General features: G+C 33.4%; 2 protein-coding genes across 2 annotated transcripts; both read right to left on the bottom strand.

Moving 5' to 3' along the window:
• Nucleotides 1-6741: 6741 nt before the first annotated feature.
• Nucleotides 6742-17544, bottom strand: LOC129975698 (uncharacterized). Its single transcript, XM_056088837.1, has 2 exons — nt 16862-17544; nt 6742-6895 (listed from the first exon to the last, which is right to left on the bottom strand). The coding sequence occupies exons 1-2, from the start codon at nt 17542-17544 to the stop codon at nt 6742-6744; spliced, it is 837 nt and encodes a 278-aa protein (XP_055944812.1).
• Nucleotides 17545-18920: 1376 nt separating this feature from the next.
• LOC129975691 (uncharacterized) lies at nt 18921-19589 on the bottom strand. Its single transcript, XM_056088824.1, has one exon. The coding sequence runs from the start codon at nt 19587-19589 to the stop codon at nt 18921-18923; it is 669 nt and encodes a 222-aa protein (XP_055944799.1).
• Nucleotides 19590-27292: the final 7703 nt, after the last annotated feature.

The raw sequence follows: 27292 nt of genomic DNA, 5'->3' as shown, positions 1-27292 counted from the left end.
CGATTTGTCTGGAACAGTGCATCAACACATATGAATACCAGTAAGACCGGTTACTCTCATGAAGTGGAGCAGTGACTTCACACTTTCCAGTGAAGTCACCACTCCGATAAATTTCAGTGATACGATGATTCCAATAACCGGTCCGTTCACAGATTTCTCCTTTTCTGTTATGTTCGAGAGCTTCCATTGGACAGATCGTATCGATGGTTACTTTCCAGTGAAGTCACCTCACCGGTAAATTTTAGTGATATCGTATCGATTGTTAGTTTCTATCGTGATCCAAAACCTGTAATCGAAATATCACCAGTAAGATCGTATCAAGGATTTGAATCACACCCCTTTTTGAAAAATATTGATCACTTATGTTTGGGACTTTTTGATATTGGTTACGTAATAACCGCTCGTAAAATATTCGTCATCCCTAATTTGTCCGCTTATTGCTTATATTTACACTTCCGAGATTCATATGGTAAAAGCAGCTTTTAGCGCAAGTTTCAACTCTGTAAGATAAATAAATCCTCTAACATATCAATGTATTCTGTTTTTTTTTTAAATCCCATTCTAAACTTTCTTGTGAGTTTATAATGATCCTGGATATACTTTCTGAGTAAGTGCTTATACATTCAGGATAATTAATGGATATGAAAAGAATGTCTTCCGTTGTTATATTTAAGGTGAATACTTATTGCATGCATTTTATTTTCTTGTTTACTCATGATAACAGGTTCTTTTTTATTAAATATTATTAAAATATTGCTTTTTTATTCTAAAGTGAAAACTTAATGTTTGAAAAGATAAAACTTATTGAAATTTTCATCTTTTTATTAGCTAATTATAGATTCTCTTGATATCTTTGAAGTCAGGACTGAATTTACTTTCAGAGGCTGCAAAGAATGTTCTCTTACAAACTTCTATCTTCAGAAATGTTTTCCACTTTCACCAATCACTATATTTTCTTTAATAATCACTTTTGTTACATCTGCTTTCATTTCAGAAGTGTTTCGATATATCAGACTCTTTAAATCTACCCGATTTCTTCTTTAATTGGGTGAATTACTCAAAAGATGATAAAAATCCATCAGCAAATACAGTCACTTGCATTTAAAACGCTTATTTGATTTAGACGCAACATATTTTTATCAATTCACACTCAAAACACGGCTATGTATAATGCTTATATACAGTCAGTTTCAAAACATATTTTACATTGATGGAACATGAGCACGCAGGCTCGTGAACAGTACGTTCACTTCAGTTTGTTTTTAAACGTGGACGGTCTTCTTCACATCCTCCCCACTTTTTGAGTGATTATTGCAACTCAAAAACATACATAGTTTGGTTGAATAAATCAAGCTTATTGGGAGCTTTGATATATCTGCCAGATCGTGTAAATTTACATTCGGTAGCTTCAGGGGTGGAGGAAGTGTGAGAAAAATCGCCCTTACATATAGTTTCATTTTGAATACTTTTATCTCCACTCTTTGTGAGAGAATCTATTTCATTAATGTTTAATTCTAGTGGAAAAATTCGCGCACAGGTCTTAGCGAAACTCCAGACTGTGTTTTTACTTTAACGGTACGAATTTTTCCCTCGCGACCTGGTAACACATTTACCACTATCGCCAAAGGCCAATTCAATCGATTTTTACTGTCGTATCCTATTAATACAATTTTACCAATCTTGGGTTCCTGAATGTCTTTTTTCTTATTTTGTTTTGAATTAATAAACTCAAATATTCTTTTCGGAAACGAAGTCTTAAATCTTTCAGCAACTTAGTTCTATAACTTATCCTTTTTCTTAAACGTTCGGTCTCTACCATGTCTATGTTATTAGTATTAAAATTTCGATTCTCAATTAAAAACATAGAAGCAGTTAAAGGAATAAGATCATCTGAATTTTCAGAGATATAAGTTAGGGAACGCGAATTTATAACAGACTCGCAGTTACATAACATAGTCACGAGTTCCTCAAAAGACAAGATCGATTTTCCGAGGGAGCGTCTTAACTCTTCAACCGGCTGGAACGTAGAAAGTCGCTCCAACGTGTCGTTCGAATCCCGGCTGGAACGTAGGAAGTTGCTTTCCGCAAACTGCTTTTAACCCGGCTCCGACGTAGAAAGTCGTCAATGCTTTCCTCCTTAAAGGCAATAAACGAGGTGGGTCATCTGCTTGTTAAGGTCATTTTGTGGTTTTCGCTGACAGTTAGAATTTGGGTGGTCCCTCCAATTAGGGGAATGAACTCACGAGAAGCGGAAATAACGTTCTTCGCAAGAATTCACGATTGCAGGATCGATAGGTGATATGAGCTGTATACTTCATTATTGATTTGAATATTTCATTATTTCACAGCAAATTTAATATACAGGTGAAAACTATCATACTTATTAAAGGTAGTGAATCCCTCACATTTACATGTCATAATCATGTATAACAGTTAATGACTGTGATTTGCTAGCAAAAACAGATTTGAATTTTCAGTACTTGGTTGATGAAATATTAAAAAAGTACGTTTGAACTTTTAATAATACATTTTTTAAAACGCAGTAAAATATTTAAAAAAAATCCTTATATATTTTTTTTAATTTATTTTCATTCCACTTATTAATCGAGACAAATATTTATTCATAAATGTAATTTTAATTATTGCTTAGGCTTTGTATATAGATTTTGGCGAAGTATTTAATACGTAATGAATGGCACATTTGAAAACTTTTGGATCTAGTTATATATTTATTGTTGATAGTTTAGAGTGAACTATAGTAAAAGTGTTTTTAATTATTTTTTATAAACGTTTTTATTTAAAGTATCTTAATAAATGTAGTTACTATTATTCTGTTTACTGCTTAATATTATTTTTTATTTCACTATTTTAATACAAGCGCTGTTTACTGCTTTTTGCAAATCATATTTGTCTTTTTTTCGGGAGGGGGGCTCGGGAAGGGAAAAAACGTTTCTTTTATAAATATTTAAAAAAAAAACAATTAGAAATTATATTTTTAAAATATATAATTATATTATAAATATATATTTAAAATCTCTATAAAAAAACAATCCACATTGAAATGGGAAAAAGTTTTGTGTCTTTTGACGGGCTGCGAAAAATATATATGAAAAAAAATAAACATAGAAATAATAAGGACTATTAAAAAAAGTTTAGTATATGAAAGAAAGAAAATATATTTAATAAATGGGGAACTATTATAGAAATATTTTTTTATATTCAACAAAATTCGATGATGAGTGAATTTAATAGATATTGCTTTGAAAAATGGAAAGAATAAATTGTATCTGTGCGATTATAATTATTCCTTTGCATTAAAACAGTATTAGCTATTTAATGAAATTAAACAAATGCATTTAAAGGCTGATACGATTTCTAGCTGTTTGAACGTATCACAAGGCTGTGGATTCAGAACTTAATAATGAATACTGATTTACATGCAAACTTAAAAATGAAAGTAAATGAATGCAATTATAAATAAAAGTTATTACCTAACAGATGACACATTCTTTTTATATATATCTGCAACATAGCTGCTGATAATCTGTAGAATATAAATATTTTAAAATGTCTTCTAGAAGAAATTTTAAGTATAATAAAATTTCTAAAAATAATAAATATAACACAAACAGTACTGCATAAAATCTGTTTATTTTTTACTAGAAATATTTTTAAAAAAATAATAAAGCGATTATTAAAAGTTTTTCATCAGAAATAGTTTGTATACTTTCTTTGAAAAGTGACAAAATTAGAAAATAACTGCCAAATTCCACGTATCATTACAGAATTCTTAAAAGTGAGAATATTAACATAAAGCTATAAATACTGCGGAAAAAAATACGAACTTAAAATACAGCAAAATTTTTAGATGAAATTTATAAAAAGGCATAATTCAATATTTGAAAGATAAATGTGATCATGAGCAAGTTTTACAATATTTCATCCACTGCAATTACATGTAAGGAAATTTAAAAAACAGATTGAGTGTGATATATCTCAAAACATGGAGCAGCGCATAAACCCACCTTGCAGATTACACATTCAAAACGTGTTTCTCTTCTCACTCTTTTACCATTTGCATTTGTTTTTGAGCAACACATGACACATCTCCTAGCAGAGTATTTTTTGTTTTCTGTTGGAGCAACTAAAGACGGAAAATGTCTGCCCGTCAATCTTCCCACATTTTCAATACTCTTTGGGACTTTAGACGATGGTAATCCTCTTCCTTCCTCACATAATCTCTCTATCAATCGCATTCTAAATTCGAGATGATTTACACTTCCTCCATTTTTTTTTTTGAAGCAGAAAAGCATTTCACACAGCCTGGTCAAGTAGATGTCGAAATATTTTTTTGTAATATTTCATTTGTCGGCTTCTGGGTGAAGGATAGTATGCTAAGCACTGATCCGACTTATCAACTCCTCCCATAGATCTATTATAATCGACTACCACCTTAGGCTTTTGTTTGGTTGTAGTGGATATTTTTGATTCAACACTAACTAATGCAGCATTATGAATGGTACTTAGCATTGTTAGAACCTTCTTGTCTTTCCACTGTAGTACCATAATTTTTCCCTTTTGAAATGCTCTCAATTCATGCTTTTTCAATTTTGTGTTCTTAAATTCCACCGGTAACCCTTTTCTGTTTCCTCTAACAGTTCCTATTAAATCAGTTTTATATTGAAGAAGAATTTCGGCCACTTCCGGAGAAGTATAAAAATTGTCTGTTGTTAGCTGATATCCTTTATTTTTAAGTTCATGGATTAAAGTCAGTACACATTTTGTAGATAATCCAAATTGTTCGTATTCTTCCATGAAAAGGGTTCCTTTACCGGTATAGATAATAGAATTCCAAATGTAATTGCTTTCTGAGTTGGAAAAATTTAATTCCGAATCTAGCTCTTTTAGTTGGAATGTATTGCTTCCATGCAAGTAAACCCTTGAAAGCAAGCAAAGACTCGTCTATTGTTACAGATTGATTGGGTGTATAAGCAGATTTAAATCTCTCAACCAGCATGTTATGGATATCAAAAGTTTTTCTTAACTTTGCATTTGGATGCGTATTTTTATTGAATTCATCTGAATTCTCAAAATGAAGAAATTTCATTAGCAAACTGAATCTTTTCTCACTCATCGTTTGCCCAAAGAAAGGAGTGTTTAAAATGGGTCTTATGCTCCAGTACGTTGCTTCCACAGATTTTGGCATTATTCCTTGAAGTAAAAGTAAACCAAAAAATAGATGTAACTCTTTTATATCCGTATTTTTCCAATTTAATGCTCTCGATGATGGTGTCAAATCAGTTTTGTTGAAAAAGTCTTCGGCGTATCTATGTGTTTCTTCCATAATGAAACTCATCACTGCAAAATCAAAATATATGCTTATCAAAAAATATGCTGAAAAACATCATCGGATCATCTGAGTCCCCAAGGAAATTTTTTGCCGCTGAACTGATAACAAGGAGTCGAAGTAAATTGAAAATTTGGAGGAGCAGGTGAAAGTGCTTGCAAGTCAATAGGAAATCAACAGCGAGCAGCATTTGAAGTATCATCGTCAGATTCACTTTCAGAGTATTCATCTTCAGAAGATAACATTAATTCATCACAGTCAGAATAGTCAGAATTTGAATCCATATTAAGCTCATCAATTTTCTCATAAATATAATGTTAATTACTTTGACTGCAGGAATTCAATTGCAAATTTCAATAACATATTAAAGAAACTGGATGATAAAATCTTTCATTAAAGCAATCAACATTTATTTAATTAAATAAATATTAATAAGGTCTACTCAAGTTCCCTGCGCAGTGCACTTCCCTCGAGTTGCTAGACCTTTCAAACAGAAAACTATAGCCAGCAAAACTTAAGAGCCTTTGGATTTAAAATCTAAGAATAAGAATCCTGGTGAATGCCTATATAAGTCAAGCTGTTATGAAGAAAATACCAATGAGAAATTAGAATTTGAACATGTAGCCAATAAGAAAGCAGAGGCAATAAAAAGTGATAAAGGATTTATTTAGAGAGCCCCTTCCCCTTATCTAAAAGGAATTTTTTTTTAATGCTGCTTCGATTTTTCAGATTTCTTGGATGACATTTTGTAGAGAATATGCAACCCGTCAATTGATAACAGTCAGCAACATTTTTACTATCTACTGTCTACTCTCAATGAAGATATAATGGAACCATTCTTATTTGCTTGGAACAATGTCGAAGAGTTGGACCGATGTGATGTAAATGCATAATATTCTGTTTTATTACCACCATGGTTCATTTATCGTTTTAAGAGATATGTGCAATATGTTTTAAGAAAAACTTCTCACAGATTATCTCAAGAGTATTTTATTATTATTATTATTATTTCTATGGATTTCGGTTCTGTTCAATTGTTAGTATTCCGTAAGAAAGTGCAAGTGTTTCTCTATGTGAAAGTAGTTTTTCCGCTTGTCCGCATTGTTAATAGAAATTTTACGATCAAATCAAGCAGTAAAATGTCGGTAGGTTTAGTGCTAACAGTTGCCCGAGTTACTTTTAAAGCCGCGGTCCAACGACCGGAGGATCTTCACAGATGTGGTCATAAAACTGTCAGCCTTCCTTCGTGGTGCCACCCCCGCCTGTGGCAGCGGACCCACGACCAGAGAAATCTTCAGACGGCACGCGTTCCCCTTTCGACCACTCAAACCCCTCAGTTTCTTTGACCTTCTCCCCCCCCCATAGCCTAAACAAATTTTCCGGCTCTTTGATGTTTATCCATCTACGGGGGAGTGTGTTCCCCCAGTGGGTAGGATGTCAGATTTATGACCAAATCCGTGAGGTGGACCAAATCCGTGATTTATGACCAAATCCGTGAGGTTGGACCGCCGCTTTACAAAGAGAAGCGTTATATCTGGCGACAATAGCCTATTGAAGAAAAATGTGTGTCTCAAAATGGGTTATATAAAACATGCGCCAGGCAAATTGTACAACAGAAGTACTAATTTTGCATTGAAAGGGAGGATATTTTCCCTTGCTAGGCATTCAGCAAGACATGAAAGAATTCTTGAAGGATGTTCTGAGTATTTCTTTTAATCTTTACCATTCTTGAAATTTATGAGTCTTGGATTCAAAAGATTTATTCATCACTCTTGAAAGCACTGTTCTTTTTATAAAATTAACGTCGGTATTATGTCAATAATCTATGGTAAAAGTTTTAAAGTTTTGCTCTTTATTCAATTTCAGATTTTGGTTCAAAAAAATTGTGTGCTCTATCATTTTTGATTTTCATATTTATTAAAGTTTTTTTCATAGAACATTTAAAGACGTACTTCTTAATATATTTAATAATAATTAATAACTAACAAGTAAAATAAAAAAAAATCGATTTCTCTGTTCACTAATATAATGCAAATGGATTTTCTTACTAAATTGGTTTATATTTTGGTTGAAATTCGGCTATTGATCAGACACTAGTAAAGATTGTTTCCAATAGAAAAATTGCTTCCTTTAGGAAATTTATTTCTAATGCACCTCCTAAGGCCGATCTTAATAGCAATTTTTAAAAATGAGCTAAAAATTTTTCACCAATGCTTGATTTTGCACTTGAACTTTATCTAAAGTATAACAAAAGCATACCACTGAAACATACTCAACATTAAAGAATAAGTTGAATCATATCTTGATATCAACAATAGAAGCAACAATAAAGACAATTTAATTTCACTTCCATAATTTCTTTCCTTTCATAATGAAATATATTAATGTAAAATATACATAAATTAGATAAATTGATATACAAATTTCAAATTAATTAATTTTCTTTTCTTTGAATTACCCCGGGAAAATTATTATTAAAATTTTTGGCATGCTTTAAAAATTAATAATTTACGAAAATATTAGCTTTTGAATTTTTTAAAAGCTATGTTTGAATATTACCTTTTGCTTTGATAAAAAATGGTTACAGATGATAAGAAGATTTTAACATCATGTGACCCCGATAAGTCATCTGTGACTAGACCACCAATAACTTGCTGCTTTACCACACCAACATGATTCTCCGCCCCATTCTTTGCCAATTAATTTTATGACGTAAAAATACACGCTTCTCTCTATTTTTCTATTTGTTTTTCTTATATATATATTAATAACTTATATATTTTATTTCTGATTTAGCACAACCTTCTTAATATGTAATGCCATTGTTAAGCCACTTTTCTTCCATCCAATTTTTGTGACCGGAGGATAAGATCCTTTAAATGAAGAACTCTGTCCTTCCTCCACAAACTGGCAAAACTATTACAGATTCATTAATATCTATAAGTTGTTTTATTTTAATTAATGTGCCAAAATTTGTAGCAAGTATTTTTATTGTTGAAATGAAATAAAAACCTTATTTTTCACTCACGGGTTTTAAACTTCGCTGAAGTTATGATTACTTACTCTAGATTGTTTTTCTTTTATTTTATTGTGCATCCGTTTTTTGAAATTCACATGAAGTGAAATATATTATAAATGTTGCCAATGAAATTCGTTTGAATTGTTCAGACATGAAGAGCATGGAAGCAACGGTCTGAAAGGGGTAATTCTTAATTATTCGATATATGCAGCTAAGTCTCATTTTTATCTGCGAGATTTAATAATTTACGAATTTTTACAAAAAATCATAATGTTGTAACTTAATAAAATGAGTACAATTTAAATTTTGAGTTCATTGATGGAGTTAAATGAAGGAAAGGTTTCTTTGCAATATTTGTCGGCAGAGAAATGCATGGATTTATGAAATTATTTTTGCTCTGACTATGAGTCCTTTTTATCAAGATTTGTGACAAGATTAGGAATGATATAAGAAATTGCCATTCAAAGTATTCACCTACTAAAAATATGAATGAAATGATAATTTTTATCAGATATAAGCCTCGCGAGTAAGTGGAGGCATTAATAAGTTTTCATATTTCAGCATTAAAATTAACTTTAAAAACTTATTATCTCACCTTATTGCTTTAATTATTTCAAAATAAGATAATATGTCAAAAATATTCAAGTTAATAATATTTTCATAAACATATTATCAATAAAATATTCACCTACTATATATTGATCAAAGATTGTTTTATTATTTTCAGAACTTAAAAAAATGGAATAGGAAACAAAAATATAAAACAAAAAAAAATCATGCAAATTTTTATTTAAAAATTTTCAATAACAGATTATATTTTCCGAAATGAACGTAGTATTTTTACTATTACGTAATTAGATGAAACTTAAGTAAAATTCTCTGAATGTCAGTAAAAAGAATATGTTATATTCGTAATGCAATTTGATAAATGATAATTTCTCTAAATCATTTATTAAACAAATTTTTCTATTACTTAAAAAAATTTATAAAATCATATTGCGGAATTTTTTATTTATTTTTGAATTTATGCGGAATTTATTTTTGAACAAATTCTATTTTCTGCAAATATTGCAGATTAAAAGAGAAGTTCTTAGTCCTCAGAGCGAAAACCAAATTCTCAGTTGAAAAACCACATGGCAATTGCCTGCGTTGACAGATTTATTACTTGATTAATCGGTCAGTACTATTCAAAATCCTTGGTGTTTAGGAGGACGTGATAGTCGAGACGCGGGAAAGTTTACCCCCTGCTGTTAATGGTCGGGGGAAAGTAAAAACATTCCAGGCCGGTTTACGAACGTTCTGCCAATTTCTTTTTTAGTAAATTGCGTTCAATCATTATTTTGACTGCCGCCGTTTTAAGAACATTCTTAAGCTAGACAGCCGGCGCTCGATGGGTTAACAGTTCTTTGAGAACCCGAATCAACCGTTCCCAAAAGCCTCCCCACCAGAAAGCTGTGGGAGGATTAAATTTCCCCAAAATTCTACGAATGTTTGCTTCCTTAGTGATTTTTTCTCAATCCAGTTCAGATAGTTCATTATTTGCACCTCTGAAATTAGCGCCATTATCTGAGTGGACGGTTCTTGGTCTACCCCTTCTAGCCATAAATCGATGGAATGCCATTAAAAAAGAATCGGTACTTAGAGAAGCCACAAGTTCCAGATGAACAGCTTGGTATACAGCGCAAGTGAACAATACAATCCAAACCTTCGAACTGTTCTTCAAGAAAAGTGGTCCTGCTAAGTCCGACTAAGTTGATAGAAGGATGAATAACCCGTAATTTGTTAGAGACCTGCTTGCCATAATCTGTGGATTAATTTGCCAAGGTGTCTTTTTACGTCTGAGTAGGGAATTGAACATTGTAATGAAATGGTAGCTGTCTTTGCGGCAGCATCGGCTAATTCATTGCCGTACATACCAACGTGGCAAGGCAGCCAACAAAATAAAATTTCGAGTTCCCTAGCTTGTAGAGTCCGCAAATAGGATAGAATTCTTAAGGCTAAGGGGTGTGTTCCATTCCGAGGATGGCTGAAAACTTCAAGAGAACTCTTACTATCTGTATAGATACAGAATTTACGCACAGGGAGATTAGAGATTTTCTCTACAGCAATCAAAATAGCCATCAGTTCAGCTGTCAAAACAGAGCACAAATTATTCAGTTTATAGCTGAATGTATCTTCTGCAGTGACGACACTACAACCGACATAGTTACTTGTTCTGGATCCATTAGTAAAGATGGGAGTGTAACTAGCATATTTAGTTCGGTGATAATGATAAAGTTGTTGAAAGATAATCGATGCATTAGTAGATCATATATGGAATCATATGTGGAAAAAGGATTTAGATATGAAATTGAGGGAATATCCCAGGGGGGAAGATCAAAATTGGCAGTGTGCTGTATTTCAACGTGTAAAAGATCTGAATCGACAAGAAATTGTTTTACCCTTGCAAAGAAAGGAAGGATATTAAAAGAACGCGCATTATACAGTCTTGAGAGGCCAACAGGAATTTTCATGCGACAATACTGCACATCGGGTACTTAACTTTCTGCGACTAAATATCGGGTACTTAACTTTCTGCGAATAAATATCGGGTACTTAATTTTCTGCGACGCAGATATAGGGGCAATTGTTGACAGATTACATATAAACTCTGCACTGGTGAAGTGCGAAAAGCCCCCGAACATATTCTTAAGGCAGAGGGGTGTATAACGTCCAAACTACGCAAAACACTAGTTCGTGCGGAACCATACACCTCGCATCCGTAATCGATAAGTGAAAGAACCACATTTTGATAGACGCGAAATAAAGATGCACGATCTGCTCCCCAGGATGTAGTTGAGAGGATTTTCAAAATACTGAGGGACATATCACATTTCTTCCGTAATTTACGGACATGTGGAAGGAAAGTAAGCTTCCGATCAAACACTACACCAGGGGGGACACTAGAAATGGGGCGCGAGAATATCCAAGAGAAAATATTATTTAAAAGAGAAAAAGAGAAAATATTATTTAAAAGAGAAAAAGAGAAAATATTATTTAAAAGAGAAAAAGAGAAAATATTATGACTGAAAGGAAAGCACACATACACATAGAAAACAAAATAAATTTCGACATATTTAATAACTTATTGAAGTAAAACAACTTACTTAATCAAAACATACTAAATTAAAAACAAATTTAATAATTATTAGTGACTTCCTTGGACCTGTATTGCAGAGCAACGTTTTCCGAAGGAAGGCTTAATATTAGAAATAGCCAGTCTCAGTTCTCGAATATGTCGACCAAGTACCTCAATTTCATCACAAATAAACTATCTCGAAAATTCTGGGCCTCCTGTCTGTTTTCTTCTTCTAGGAAATGGCGATTTCTTCTCTTAATTCATAAACAGGTTGCAAAAATTTCCCACGTGATGACCATCTTGCCTCGCAATAAAATAGTAACGCTGAATGTACTGAACCCATGTTTTCATAAAGTGCGGAAAAGATTCTCGATTTCAGGGGTCTCATTTTTATATAATTTACTACTGTTACAACTGTAGTTAACACAATATTCAAACCAGGATTCATTTCTTTCGAAGCCAAAGTTTCTCTGTGGATCATGCAATGTGTGCACTGAGGCGATTTTTGTTTTAAAAGTGCTTGTATATCTTGGAATCTTTCGGACATTGAATGAAAACCATCGGTGCATATTCAGACGCAATGTTTCCATTCTATGTTTGCCTCGTTCATAAAATCATTTAAAATAGGAAATAATGCGATTGCTGATGTTTTGAGTTCTGTCGGTTTGCAGAAAAGTAGTTCTACTTCTGACATATTACCACAAATTCGAACATGGCAAATAAATGAGCATCTTTATTACTATCTGTTGCTTCGTCAAGCTGTATTGAAAACAATTTGTCACGCAAATTGTTAAGATTGTTATTACTTGTTATATGATTTTAATATTAAATCGAAGAATTCTCTGGGTTTGTTGACGTACTCACTATGAAGCGTTACCGAATGTCGTTTAAGTTTATTAGGTTTCATGCTGTCTCCGGCCAACAATTTTGAGCAAATGATACACAGGGGCCTTTTTTCTTCATTTACTTCAGTACTGATAAACCCAAGATTTAAGTATTCTTGAGAATATTTCCTCGATTTTATTTTCGGAACAACGCTCGTCTGTGTACTTGTTGATGCTTGACTATAGTCCTTACTTCCGCTTAAAAATTTATCCATGAGTCTGCATAAATCTACTGCCGTGAATATTTAATATGGTGAATTGCAATGGGGTCAATTCACGGTCACGTGTCAGGTACCAAACAAACCGTTTCTGTTCAATTTTCAACCGTTCTGCGCATGTCCGGATGTCTGCCGATAACGTTGATGAAACCATTGTTTAGTAAATGTTACGCTAGCCGATCAATTATTAAAAACTTCTGATTTTTTTTAAGATATTATTTTGAATTATTTTCTCCAAATGTTCTTCGTTATATAATTTTATTTCTTATATTAAAATTTTAATTAGTATTTTCAATGGAATTATTGTTTTTGTATAATTAATCAACGTCGCTTTTTAATTTGTTTGGTGCTGCTTTATTCTTTCCTTTCCCATATCCTCCACCCCTTTTTTTATCCAAAGGATACATTTTGACAAATGACTATGGCAGTGTTTTTGAAAAATTACATATGTTCCTTTTTTACATATTATTTAAATATTATTGAATGTTGAATCTTATAAATATAGTTCTTTTTAAAAATAAATTATTACTCTTAGATAAGTTAATATTTTAAAGCTTACTAATAAAATTATTACATTTTTTTTCTTATGTAATTACTTTTATACATATTGAGACTTTGGTGTTTTCAGTTTGCTCAGAGGAAAGAACATGCAATTCAAATTAGTATATATTGAATAAATTATGTTTACAATTTCAAATTATGAAATACAAAAGGTATAGATACCTTTTTTTAAATCTATGCAACTTATGAATCAGTTATTTCCTTTTAATTTGTAGAGATCATTAAAGGAAAACAAACAAAATTACAGTTTCATATTTTTTATTTACACATTACAAAAAAATATATAGATACATAGATAAAATATATATGATAATTATTTGAAAAAATGTGATCAAATAGATGTTTCAATGTACTCACTAATTCAAAAAACTATTTATCAACATTTATTTTTCTAGACACTTAGAAAAAATATAAACACAGCATGACAAGAATGTCAATGTAAATGATGAAATCAATTTTATTCAACAGAAACATTCTAAATACTAAACAACAGTTTTTTTTATCACAAATAAAAACATTATGTTGAACAATATACTTTTAAACCAGAACATTTATGAAATTTTTTTTTAATGTTAAAATTACATCAGTAAAAGTTACATTGAATGAATATCATAAAATAAAACATACAATACAATAAATTTAATAAACAAGAATAAGGTCATGATATATATATATATATATAGAGAGAGAGAGAGAGAGAGAGAAGTTAAATAGGATATATAGATGAGTTAAAAGAAACACTTTTATGTTTTTAAAGAATTTTATAATTCAAAATTGATATGTTAAAAAAATAGAAAAAAAAAAGTGAGACATGCATGTAGCAATGAAATTGAGAATAAAAATTATATAATAAATGCTGATATGGAATTTGATTTTCAATGAAAAGACCTGTATTTATTAGAACAGAAATCACTGAGGTGCGCAATGGTATAACATGATATTATGATAAAAGTCAATTTCAGTTTAAATAGTACAATAAACTATTGAAATTTCATTTTTAACAATAGAAAAGTTGTTTGATATAAATTCACTTTGAATCCATCACAAATCTGCAAATGTAATAGAAAACTAGTAATAATGCTTTCTGGAGCTATCCATTTTGCTCTTTTGTTATTAAACATGATTACACAGCAATAACTGAATAACATAAATTACTAAAAGATAAAGAAAACTTTAAGGTTCATAATAAAAAAGTAAATAATAATGCATTTTATTATAATGTCAAAAACAAAAAATCAAATGCAAAAATTATTTGACTTTAATTAATGGTTTTTATACTTAACTAATTTATATACTTAATTAAATGACATGTGTTTTCAAAACTTAAATATATATATATATATATATATATATATATATATATATAAGATAAGATTTTTTAGAAAATGCAATGTAATATTCATGTAAACATTTTAAAACCTTCTAAGCATATTGAAAATTATCAGAAATTTCATCAAATGTGAATAAAGTGAATTAGAAATGCTCTCACGATTTTGTTTGTTTGTTTTTGTTGGCAAATCGCTTACAGATTTCTTTTTTTCGAAGAATTTTTCTAAAAAATTACTGAAACATTTGCGTTTACTGGAATTCCATTTACGATTTAATAAATGAACAGACAATGAATGAATTCTTCAAAATGATCGAAGCATATCACCGCCTTCAAAGGCTTGAAAAAATTTATACCAAAGGTACCAACCTTAGGCAGGACTGTTGAAAGGAAAATAAGAAAACATTTTATCATGACAGTCACTCTAGTGTTTCGCATTAAAGCATCCATCAGCACACCAGTATTCCCTCTTTTAACACATAATAAGAGGAAAGAAAATGACTCACAAATTATAACTTCAAATGTAAACAAAAAAATCCGCTTCATACTCGGCGGAGAACGTTAATGGCAGACTAATTAACGAAAGCGGCGCGGATGAAACTTAAATGCCATGCGCGGATAGCTCATGACATGTGACTTTTACGTCACATGAATTGACCCCATTAACACGAAAAGATATATAACATACAAATTCACAATTGATTCGATAGCGATAAAAGGGTCGACTTGAATGAGACTGGCTGGAATTTAAACTTGCGTATCGAATATTTTCCTTCTTCTTATGAGAAAACATTTACTCCGCGCATGCTCGAGACGGCCTCGGTCATGTGGATTCCCTTGCACAAACACCCTCAGGGGCTCACCTACTATAGGTGGGTACGGGTGTCCCAATCTCGAGGTTCCCAGGGATCTTTACCCCCTTTATGTTTAATCTCCCCTAAACCTGCTGCTGTCTGCTGTATCTCTTCTTTCCCTCGACGGCAAGCTAGGGAGCTCCCCATGAGAAGCTGTCGCCACTCTGTTTGCTTCTGCTTCTCATGGGCAGCAAATACCCCCACGTATTTGCCGTACGTGGCGACCCATTAGACGGGTGGTGCACTGTGGTCCCCGGTGTATCAATCGGCTGGTCGTTAGCCACCTGAGTGGTTAGTTTGCTAGGGATCAAACGAAGGGGTTACTCCTTGTGCTTGGCGTTAAGGGTAGTCACTGTCTCCGGGGGTAACTCCCAGCGTATAGGTACCGGCCAGCACTAAGGTAAGCGATGAGGCTGGGAAAGGCCAGAGACGGTGGCTTCCTTCCCTTGTTGGGCTCCGTGGTGGGCGGTGCCGTCGGACCTGAATTTTTATCTATATCGCATGGGCTCCTCCCGAAAATCTCCCTTCAGTAGGCATCGAAAACAAACACATTTCACATCTCCTCCACCAATCGATATGATTTTTGTCTTTAAAAGAGTGTCTGATAAGCAAGAAACTTTTAATAATGTTTCGCCTTTTCACGTCTAAAAAGCAATTGCAGCAGTTGTCGGTGAAGTTGAATCCATCCGTAAAATGCGTTCAGGTGATTTGCTGGTTGAAGTCTGCAAGCAAGCCCAGCAAATCATAAAATTAAAAGCTTTGGCAACTATTGTTAAAGCTGCCTAAGAAAAACACCATTTTCTTTCGCTTTTTATATTAAAATAGAAAAACGATATCCCGCCGGTAAAAAATTCAAACTTTGTTTATTCCATCTTGGGATTAATCTGCCAGTTGCCATCTACAAAATGAGACAGCAAAAAATATTTCTTAAATAACGTTGCCATTCTAAAATAAACAAATAAATAAAATAAAATATTAATACATTTTCAACATCCTCCCACCTTTTGATTATGAATAATAATCAAAATATAATACTATTAGTTAAACACAGTTATGAGATTCAATTAATGGCAACGTTTTACAAATTTTCAATTAATATTTAAATATAAAAATGAAAATTAATTGAAAATGTCCAATCAAAACAAAATAAATTACAAGTTCAGTCTCTCTGGCAATTTAATTCTTCTTCCGGCTCTACTAAATTTCATCTCGTTGCCAGAAGTACTGTCAGAAGTTTTGGTGATGTCATTTGACTTATTCAAATCATCTTGTGTCATCGAAGTGGAGAAGTCATCAGAGGATGTTAACTCTAATGGATATATTCTTTGAATTGGTCGCAGGAAATTCTGCTGTGAAGTTTGCACTCGAACAAGTCGTACATGTCCATCTTTACCTGGTATGATTTCTGTGATACGACCTAAAGGCCAGACAAGTCTCTTTTTATTATCTGCTCCCACCATAACAATGTCACCAACAGTAACTGTACATTTTCTAGATTTTTTATTTCTCCGCTGTATGAGAGCACCCAAATACTCAGATCTGAAACGATTTCTTAAGTCTTTAAGCACTGCTTGTCTGTATTTGAATCTATTGCTCACAAAATTTTGCTCTACAGCATCTATATCAGGAAGATTGCATTCATGCACATCTTGTATGAACATCGATGGAGAAATTGGTTTTATAGCTTCCTCTTCGCAAATGTAAGTTAGAGGTCTTGAGTTGATTACACACTCGCAGTCTGCCAAAACCGTTATTATCTCCTCATAATTGAGACGTGCCTGTCTTAACACTTTCTTCAAAAGATCTTTTAAAATTCTAATTAATCTCTCCCACCATCCACCCCACAAGACAGCAGTTGGAGGATTAAACTTCCAGTCAATAGAGTTTATCGTTCCATATTTTTGGATACAGTTCCAATCCAGTTGTTTTAAATAGTTGGCTGCTCCAACAAAATTGGAGCCATTATCGCAGTATATTGTTGTGCATCTTCCTCTGCGAGAAACAAATCTCCTAAAGGCCATTAAAAAAACATCGTTCGAGGCAGCAGTAACAAGCTCGAAATGAACAGCTCTGTGCACTGCACAAGTAAAAATTAGAACCCAGCTCTTCTTGTCTTCTTTAAGGAATAAAGGTCCAGCCATATCAACGCCAGTTATCTGAAACATCGCAGCATCCTTTACTCTATTTTCTGGAAGGGGGGAACTTATAACTTCCATGTTCTTTGAGCTATATCTTTTACACGTAATGCAATTAGCCACCACATGTTTCACCGCTTTTCTTCCATTTAGGATCCAGTACTTTTCTCTAAGTGCATTCAATAGTATCTGGACTCCAGCATGACAGGTCTTAACGTCGGCATTATAGATGAACCGCTTTACCACTTCATGCTTAGGTTTAAGAAAACAATAGGTTTAAGAAAATCTTCACTGTGCTTGCGATAAATAGTTTTAGTTTTCAAACGGATGATGCCAAGATCGTCTTTAAATACTTGTAGTGTTTCTAATCTCTTTTCCTCTTCTGGGAGAAATGATCCATTCTGTATCATAAATAAAACCTTCATTTCTGCTTCCTGAAATTCTGTAGCTGTTAATTCACCATGCTTCTTCTCAGTTATATTTTTGCAGTTGCTCTTGAAGCGGAGGATCCATGCAACAAGACGAACTATTCTATCAAAGTTCGAAAAATATCTGTAGTACCAGTTTGCAACACCACAGGCTTCATTATTTGATAATATATAAGTCGTCTTAGACTTTTCCTTTCTAATCTCTTCTTCATTCCAATCATGGTTGGAGGAATCCATAATGTTTTGAAATTCAAAAGCATTTTTCATCCATTGTGGACCCTCCCACCATCTTAGGGAGACTAGATGTTTTGCCTTGCAGCCTCTGGAAGGTAAATTTGCCGGATACTTATCACCAGGTATGTGTCTCCATGATGTAGGATTACTCAACTTCCTTATCTTTTGAACTCTATTCCTAACGAAGACAGACCAATTTTCTTCCCGTAATATCCATGCAATCACTGTTGTAGAATCACTCCAGTAATATATCGTTGTAGAATCACTCCAGTAACATTTTTCCAACCAAGAGCTTCAACAACTGAATTCGCTAGCCTCGCTCCAATCACTGCCGCAAGAAGTTCCATTCTTGGGATAGTTGTGCCTCTTAAAGGAGCCACTCGAGATTTCGCTGCAAGTAGAAATAGCTCGATTCGACCATTATTTTCTATTCTAAAGAATGTAACAGCAGCAAATACATCTTTGCTTCCATCAACAAACGTATGAATAGTGCAGTTACTTATATCTTTTGAAGATGCTTGAACACACCTAGGAATCTGTATGTCAGACAAATGCTTAAGTTCTTGAAACCACTGTAGAAATTCTTTACGAAGCTCACCAGTTATTTCTTCATCCCAACTTGTACCTAATTTCCATGCCTTTTGTAGCATTATTTTTGGACAAAGCATCACTGGTACAGTGAATCCAAAAGGATCAAATACTTTATGTACTGTAGATAACATACTCCTTTTAGTTACTTTTTCCACATTAATGTCATCCAGCCATTTCATGTTAATTTTCAAAGTGTCTAATTTCTTATTCCAAATAAGACCTAATACCTGAGTTTTCTTCCTTTGAATTAGTTTCACAGTCGCCAGACCATTCCCATTCTCTAAGATCAAAACCACCTTTTGCCATCAAGGTTTTAGAATTGTCGATGAATGAATCTAATTGGTCTTTACTGTCGACACTAGTAACGACATTATCAATGTAGAAACTCTCCAAAAGTCTTTTCTTCAAAGATTTTTCAAATCCTTCCCATTTTTGAATATGGTACTCAATTACTGAAGCTAAAAGAAAAGGGCTACATTTTACCCCAAAAAACAACTCTATCTCTCTATTTTCCCACCACAAAAACCGAAGGAAGTCTCTATCCTCTTTACGAATACTAATTTGCAGAAAAGCTTTCCTGATGTTAGCTATAACGCCAAGCTGTCCCTCTCTGAATCGAAGAAGAATATTTGGAATAAGCTCATTGAGATTAGGACCACATTCCAAGCACTGATTCAAAGATGGATAATTTGCTAATCTCGCTGAAACGTCAAATACCGGACGAATTGGAGTAGTGCTGCTGCTTAGTTTTATCCCTGCACGGTGAGGTAAATAATTACCATAAGAGTTCATTTCGTTGGTCGGAACTTCCTCTATTATATCTTCATCTAACCAATTTAGAAGAATATTTTCATATTTCCCATACATATTCATAGTTATAAGTTTTGAGGTAGTGTAGTCGAGCCTTTTCCTCGCCAAATCCAAGTTGTCGGGCAAAGGTGACTTATCATCAGACCATGGTAAACAAACCTCATATCGACCATCTTTATTAATTGTTACCGTTTCTAGAAAATGCTCCTTGGTCCGAAGATCAATCTCGTTCTTAGATTTTTTCTCAACAGGATCATTGATTCTGATTGAATCTAATTTCCATAAATTTGTGATTTCAGCTTCATTTACAAATAAGGACAGCACTGTTATAGCTAGGTTTTCTTCCGAAGGTTCTTCCTGTGGTACCTTACCCATTAAGGTCCATCCTAAGAAAGTTTCTACAGCGACAAGGCCTGAAGATAAGACTTTTCTTTTGCCAGTTAACATTTACCCCATAACGTCAGCTCCAATTAGAATATCAATGCTTTCACAAGTATCGCTAATATCAGTTAGATTAATCTGATTTTCATCTAATTCTTTTATCCAGGGACCTTTAAAAACCGGTCTTATATTGTCACAAATGATAGACTGATCCTGAACTTCAAAATCACAGCCGAAATTTCCCCTCAAATTTCTCAATTTTACTTTATAACAATTATGTTTAAATTCGTTAGTGATAACGCCACCAAAAAGAGAATGTACCAATTTTTCACATCGAACGGGTGTATAATTCATTTCTTCAGCTACACTTTTCAAAATGTAAGATTTATGTGATGCAGAACCAAAAAGTAACAGCATAATTTTCTGTTTACTATCCGATACCAGTTTAGCTTTGAGAGTTTGAAGAAATATCTTAGGGCTCTGTTTATTAAAATTAGCCATATTAACATCTAGTGCGGGTTTATCTTCTTTTCCCTCTACAGACATCTTTTGCTAATCAAGCACATCACACATTATAGGAAAATGTTTTTTAGAACATATCAGGCATTTTAAAACTGCTCGGCATCTTTTAACTGCGTGAAATGGCGATAAACATGCAAAGCAACATCGTTTTTCCTTGACTATTTTTTGTCTTTCCGATAGAGTCATTTTTTGAGCCGTAAAGCAATCTGAACTTGAATGTTTACCACCGCAAAAAACGCAAGATTTCTTTACATCTTTATCTGCAGCAGTCGTTAACAAACCTATAGCTGTAGGTAATTTATTTCTCAAATTTTCCGAGCTATATTGTTTCTTTTTTAAAGGTTTATATTCTTGGTCCTTTCCTAAACCGAAACCGGCTACAGCCAAACATATTCTTTCTTCTCCTTCAACTTCCGTTTTCAAAAATTGCATCAAATTATCCAATCTTTCTTTCGCGTCAGAGTTAATACTGGAAATATTACTATGATTCCAAGCCTTTAAAAAATCAGCTGGGAAACAAGATTCAACCATAGGATACAAAATGGATGCAAATTTATCTGTGGTTACACCTAATGTTTCTAATGCTCGTAAATATGATTCAAGCTTATCATACAAAGAAATTAATGAAAATGTTTCTTTTGTTTGCACAGAAATAATTAATTTTAATAATTCTCTCACATATACTTCCCCTAAAATATCTTCTCTACCAAAACGCGATTTTAAACCATCAATAGCCTTTTGATAGTTGGCGGAAAACTTTCAACAACCTCTCTAGCACGAGAACCAGAAATTGTTGCTTGAACTAGGTACTGAAATTTGTCTTCTGGTGCGATATCCTCATCTTTATGTATTTGCTCAAATTGACTCCAAAATGGGAGCCAATCTTTAATATCGTCGCCAAATTGTCTAAATTCTAATCTAGGCAGTGTAAACTTTCTCTTATAATTATTTAAATCAGCATTAGAATTAGCAGAAAAGGACTCACCTCTATTTTGAGATTGTATTCTTGCCAATTCTATTTCTTTTTCAACTTCAAGCTGCAATCTTCTATCTTCTTTTTCGGTTTCTTCTTTTAATTTCCTTTCCGAAATAACATTCCTTAAAAGTTCTTGGACGAATTCTGGATCATTCTTGTATTCACAACTATTTAAAATAAGATCTTTTAATCCAACTATCGTAATATTTTCTGATACGTCTTCTCCAATTTCAGACGCAACGTATTTCAGATCTTCTTTTTTAAAACCTTTTATCGCTTGAAACATCTTGATTTATTTTGTTTCGAGAAAATCCTGTCGCGGACGACAAAAAATGTTTAATCTGCCAGTTGCCATCTACAAAATGAGACAGCAAAAAATATTTCTTAAATAACGTTGCCATTCTAAAATAAACAAATAAATAAAATAAAATATTAATACATTTTCAACAACTATACCTATCACTGTTAGCTCCCATATGTCACTTACATGTGGGGAGCTGTTTAACGTTCCTCTTAAGGAAATAATTATGGAACTCAAGCCACAAGGAGTGACAAATGTACGTCAGATTAATATTCGTAGGGATGGGCAACTCCTTCCCACAAAACATTATATTATTACTTTTCATAGTCCGAAGCTACCAGAATTTTTATACGCAGGCTACATAAAATTACTCGTACGACAATATATTCCAAATCCTCTACGATGTTTTCAATGTCAGCGTTTTGGTCATTCGAAAGCTAACTGCCGCGGGACCCTCACTTGCGCCCGTTGTGCAGAAAAAGGCCATGATAGCCAGCAGTGTTGCGCACCCGAAAAATGTGTAAACTGCGGAGGTAATCATACTTCATTTTCTAGAAATTGTGAATGTTGGCAACAAGAAAAACAAATAACAGCAATAAAAATGAAAGAAAATTTATCCTATCCTGAAGCTAGAAAGAAAATTCTAGCTCAAACACCCTCACCTGGCTTAACATATGCATCTGTAGCAAGAAAACCTTTTTGTACAAATTGTAAGAATTGTGTTAAATACTCCACTGAAAACAAACATGCAGATAAATCCTCTGAATCTCAAACTGAACCTACTGCAAAAAATATTCCTGAGAACATCAAACCAGCTAAATCGAAATCGAATTCAAAATCCTAAAATTCACTGAAACTAAAGCTTGCAAAACGTGGCTCTTCATCGATACAGCTGCCTTCAAAATTAAAATTATCAAAAACACAGAAATCCGTCGCACTGGGACTGGCGACGCAGGGTATCATCCATAAGGATTTAACACCCATTTTTGGTGGCGCACCCAAAAGTCCCGATATCATTGAACTCCATCCATCTGAATTTATAATAGTAATATTTGATCGCAAACTCACTTTCCTTCCGCATGTCTTACATCTGCGGAAGAAGTGTGACAGATCATTGAACATTCTCAAAGTACTTTCAAGAACCTCTTGGGGAGCCGACAGAACATCTTTGCTTCGAATCTATGAATCAGTTATTCTAGCACGCATGGATTATGGTTGTATGGTATATGGTTCTGCAAGATCTTCTGTTTTACATAGATTGGATACCATACACCATTCTGCTTTAAGAATTTGTTCAGGTGCATTTCGTACCTCACCAGTGGAAAGTCTTTATGTTGTCTCTCACCAAATGCCATTAAATTTAAGGCGCCAAAAAATATCTGTACACTATTACCTCCGAGCAATGTCTGTCCCGAAACACCCTATGCACTCCACCCCTCAAGGGCTCACCTACTATAGGTGAGTACGGGTGTCCCAATCCCGAGGTACCCAGGGATCTATACTCCCTTTACGTTTCCACTCCCCTATGCCTTCTGCTTTCTGCTGTGTTTTTCCTTCCCTCGACGGCAAGCGAGAGAGCTCTCCATGAGAAGCAGTCGCCGCTCTGTTTGCTTCTTGCTTCTCATGGACAGCCAAAAACCCCACGTGTTGGCCGTGCATGGCGACCCATTAGACGAGTGGTACATTTCGGTCCCCGGTGTAGCAATCGGCCGGTATCCTAGGCACATGACTGGGCTGCTCAAGGGGATCAAGCGAAGGGGTCACTCCTTGGGCTTGGCGTTAAGGGTGGTCACTGTCCCCGGGGGTGACTCCGAGCGTATAGGTAACCGATTAGCACTATGGTAAGTACCGAGGCTGGAAGTGCCCAGAGCCGGTGGCTACCATCCCTTATTGGGCTCCATGGTGGGCGGTGCCATCGGGCCTGAACCCCCGGAATCGGAACTTTTGCGCTCGGTAAATCATTCCCTACCCCTGTTGCTGTCATAGGTTTACTGGGATTTGGACCTTTGGCAAGAAAACTTGGCGCGGGTGACGGTTTTTAGTTTTCCATAGCTGCATTTCCGGTCGGGCTTATTGGTAATAATGGAATGGCGATAATTTTTGTAAAAATTGTATTTGATCTTTCATTTATGAGATCTTGTACATACATTTATCTTATCATTTATCTTATTATTATTAATAAAAGCCTTGTTCATTGCTCAGAAAAATTAATATATATGAATTTTCCCAGAAAATTAATCTACATATTTCTATCACTCAAAATTTAATAAAATAATTAAATAAAACGCCAAAATGATGCACTGCCTTGAATGGTTCCTGAGAGGAGAGATCTAAGTGCTAAGTGTAAATATATTCATGTCTCAAAACAATTTGTTAAATAAGATTCAAAGGTTAATGTAAAAGGATAAACATGTAAACGGATTACAAAGGGTAATTGAAAGGACCTATGAAAAAATTTAAAATTCTTAATTCATCGGAGCTTTTATTGACTCCAGTAACATAAATTGTAATTGTTTAGTTCATTTAGACCATTTTGTTAGTAGATGCGTGCCCCTGATTAAAATTGACTGATGGGCGCTGATTACAGTGACTATCCAATAGATATATAAACCCTGTTTACCTTAAATTTAATTGTTTGATTTAATTAATAATATAGATATTGTAAAAGTTCATAGAAATCTTTTCCTCCATTTACTTTTTAGAAAATATATTTCAAATTTGTTCGCTTCATACAGACACTAGCTGAAATTTACACTTTTATATATTTAATTTACAATAATATTTGATTTATGTTTTTAATTTGAACTTCTTTCAATGTGATGGCAACAGGTGGATAACAGCTAATTTTTTTTCATTGACGTGCTCATGCAGATTAAATTTTATTTTTATTTTGTGCGAAGTACATTGTTGAAAAATATGGTTAAAATGTTTCTTTAAAAACACGTTAAAAATCGAAACTTTATTTGTAGATTAAAGCATTGGTATCATTAAAAAGATAATTTTTTTAGCTTTATCTTGATGCAAAAATCAATTTTGTGTTTTAATATTTTCGGAAGTTATAGCGTTGTAATTTTTAGAAAGTGTATCCATTTTTAAATCTTGTTACTCCTTAATGTAACAAATTATTGTATGTATAAGGGTCAATGTCAGTGAAATGAATTAATATTAGATAAGTATATTATCTGTAATGCTCATAAACAATGCTAATTGAGAAAGTTTTCGTATTAGTTGAAATTTAAACACTTTCGTTTTTCAAGTTCCCATTTTTTGTTGAGATTACTGAAAATTAAAAAAGATGCATTGCGCAAAAAGCGGAATAGTATACGGTTTTAAGAACAATAGTAAATGTTACATGTCCAATAGAATTTGAAGTTAAATATGCTCTTGTGAGTAAGCGATCAATGACAAGTTAAGTAAACTTTAGCAACCATAAATCTGAATTATAAAACTAAGTTGGCCATTGCTTTCATAAAAACTTTTAAAAAAATGCTTTTTAATGTGTATTAGCATTTGTGTAACAATATATTTTGCAACTATTTTTCTTCAATTCATGGTTATATAGGAGTAATCATAATTTCTATTTTGAAAAAAGCAACATTACTACCAAGTTATTCAATGAATCTCTCAAAACTTTTTTTAAAATTTTAATTACATACAAATGAACAAAAAATGCTGTTAAGCTTTCAGAAATGCGGAACAGTCTTGACTATGCTGAATGTCAGAGAGATAAATGTTTGCAGTTAGTTTATTTTTTTATTTCTTTATTTATTTTTGTTAAATGTAAGTGACCATATTATGCATATTGTGAATGCATATTAAAAAAAGAATTATTTAGAAATTATATTCATTTTTTTTTAAATTCACCTTTTTATTATTTTCATATTATTTTTTTATGTATAAGTAAAAATTATAACAATTCCTAGATGAATATTCAGTCTGAAATATTCCAGAACTTTAATACGAAATAACGAAATATACAAAAATTCAATTTAATTTTGTTCGTTTCTTTCTCAATTAAACCTATTTAATATTTTTTGAATAAATAATTTACTTATAAAATTCGAAAATAAATTAGGGACATTTTATTAAAATTCGCTGTTAGTACTAAAACTATTGAGAGAAAGGATTGAGCCATTCTTTTGGGATGAATCCGAGGTCTTACAATTTCATAGGCACATAGATGTTGGCCGATTCTTCTGGATTGAAAAATTAATAAAAGCAATTATTGATAAAAATAAAATCGTGTCAAACGAAATACTATAAACATTGAATTACTCCTTCTAAATTACAGAATTCGGAAATGTTAATTAACAGAATTATAGAGAGCAAGTAAATGTCCCAAAATCGAAGTGCTTCAATAATTAATCAGTGATGAGTTCTATGTTCTAAGAGCCCTTCTAACATTCACGCGGGCCTCAGTATGATTTTCTGTGCAAGCAGAGAAAATCTAAAATATCCAACTCAAAGAGTATTTTTTCCAAACAAGTTTGGGTGACTCATTAACCCCACCAAACCCCTCTCGTGATGTACAAAGACAGTGACCTCTTCAGAGAGTAAGGGAAAGTTTTATTGGTTAATCGTTTTATTGGGGGTGGTTGATGGGTCAGTTGACCGCACAGTTTGGCGTACATTGTAAAATCGCCAAATCTTACATGCAAAGATAAAGTTTATAATGTGGTAGTCTTTCTTGACACTTGAGCGGAAAGGGGGAAATTTATCGAGCGCAAGTGACATAGAAGGGAACCCCCATCGATATCGTATGGGCAAAAAAAACTTTGCTCCCTTCAGTGGGCAACAAAAAAATTCTAACTTGTTTGATAACCCATTTGACAAATTTTTCATAGTAAAACGCATTTCTGGAAATAACGAAACCTTTCATAATGTATCGCCATTTCTTGTGGAAAAAGGAATTACAGGATCACTCGGAGAAGTCGCATCAACTCGCAAACTTTGCTCTGGAGACCTGCTTGTGGAGGTGAAAACCCGCAAGCAAGCCGAACAGATACTTAAATTATCAACTCTGGCTACTATAACAGTAAGTGTAAGTTCTCATACAGCACTTAATTCTTCGAAGGGCGTTATAACTTGTGGCGAGTTATTTAACGATTCCCTAGAAAAAATTACCCATGAATTGCAACCTGAAGGAGTGACGCATGTACGTCGTATAACCATTAGGCAGGATGGACAACTCCTTCCCACAAAGCACTTTATCCTAACTTTTAATAGACCAAAAATACCAGAAAGTGTAAAAGTTGGCTACATGAAATTAGCCGTCAGGCCATACATTCCGAATCCTCTCCGTTGCTTTCAGTGCCAGCGTTTCGGCCATTCGAAGGCCAACTGCCGCGGGACTCTCACTTGCGCCCGCTGTGCGGAAAAAAATCATGATAGCCAGCAATGTTCTGCACAAGAGAAATGTGTTAACTGCGCCGGGAATCATAGTTCCTTTTCTCGATCGTGCCCTCGTTGGTTAATGGAAAAGCAAATAGTAACGATAAAATTTAAAGAAAATATTCCCTATCCAGAAGCTAGGCGTAAAGTTATTGGCCAGACGTCAAAACCTGGTGTTAAATCGAACACGAAAAG

The sequence above is a fragment of the Argiope bruennichi genome, chromosome 1 (assembly GCF_947563725.1).
Source record: "Argiope bruennichi chromosome 1, qqArgBrue1.1, whole genome shotgun sequence".
Classification (NCBI taxonomy): Eukaryota; Metazoa; Arthropoda; class Arachnida; order Araneae; family Araneidae; genus Argiope; species Argiope bruennichi.
This window is presented reverse-complemented; position numbering and strand designations above follow the sequence as displayed.

What these genes read in the sequence shown, in the direction of transcription:
- LOC129975698 (XM_056088837.1), bottom strand. Translation starts at nt 17,544, where the DNA reads ATGGAAGTTATAAGTTCCCCCCTTCCAGAAAATAGAGTAAAGGATGCT. An exon ending in AGAAATCGTTTCAGATCTGA is followed by an intron (nt 6,896 to 16,861) that starts GTATTTGGGTGC and finishes TTTCTTCAATAG; the next exon opens with GCTATTGTCGCCAGATATAA.
- LOC129975691 (XM_056088824.1), bottom strand. Translation starts at nt 19,589, where the DNA reads ATGAATATGTATGGGAAATATGAAAATATTCTTCTAAATTGGTTAGAT.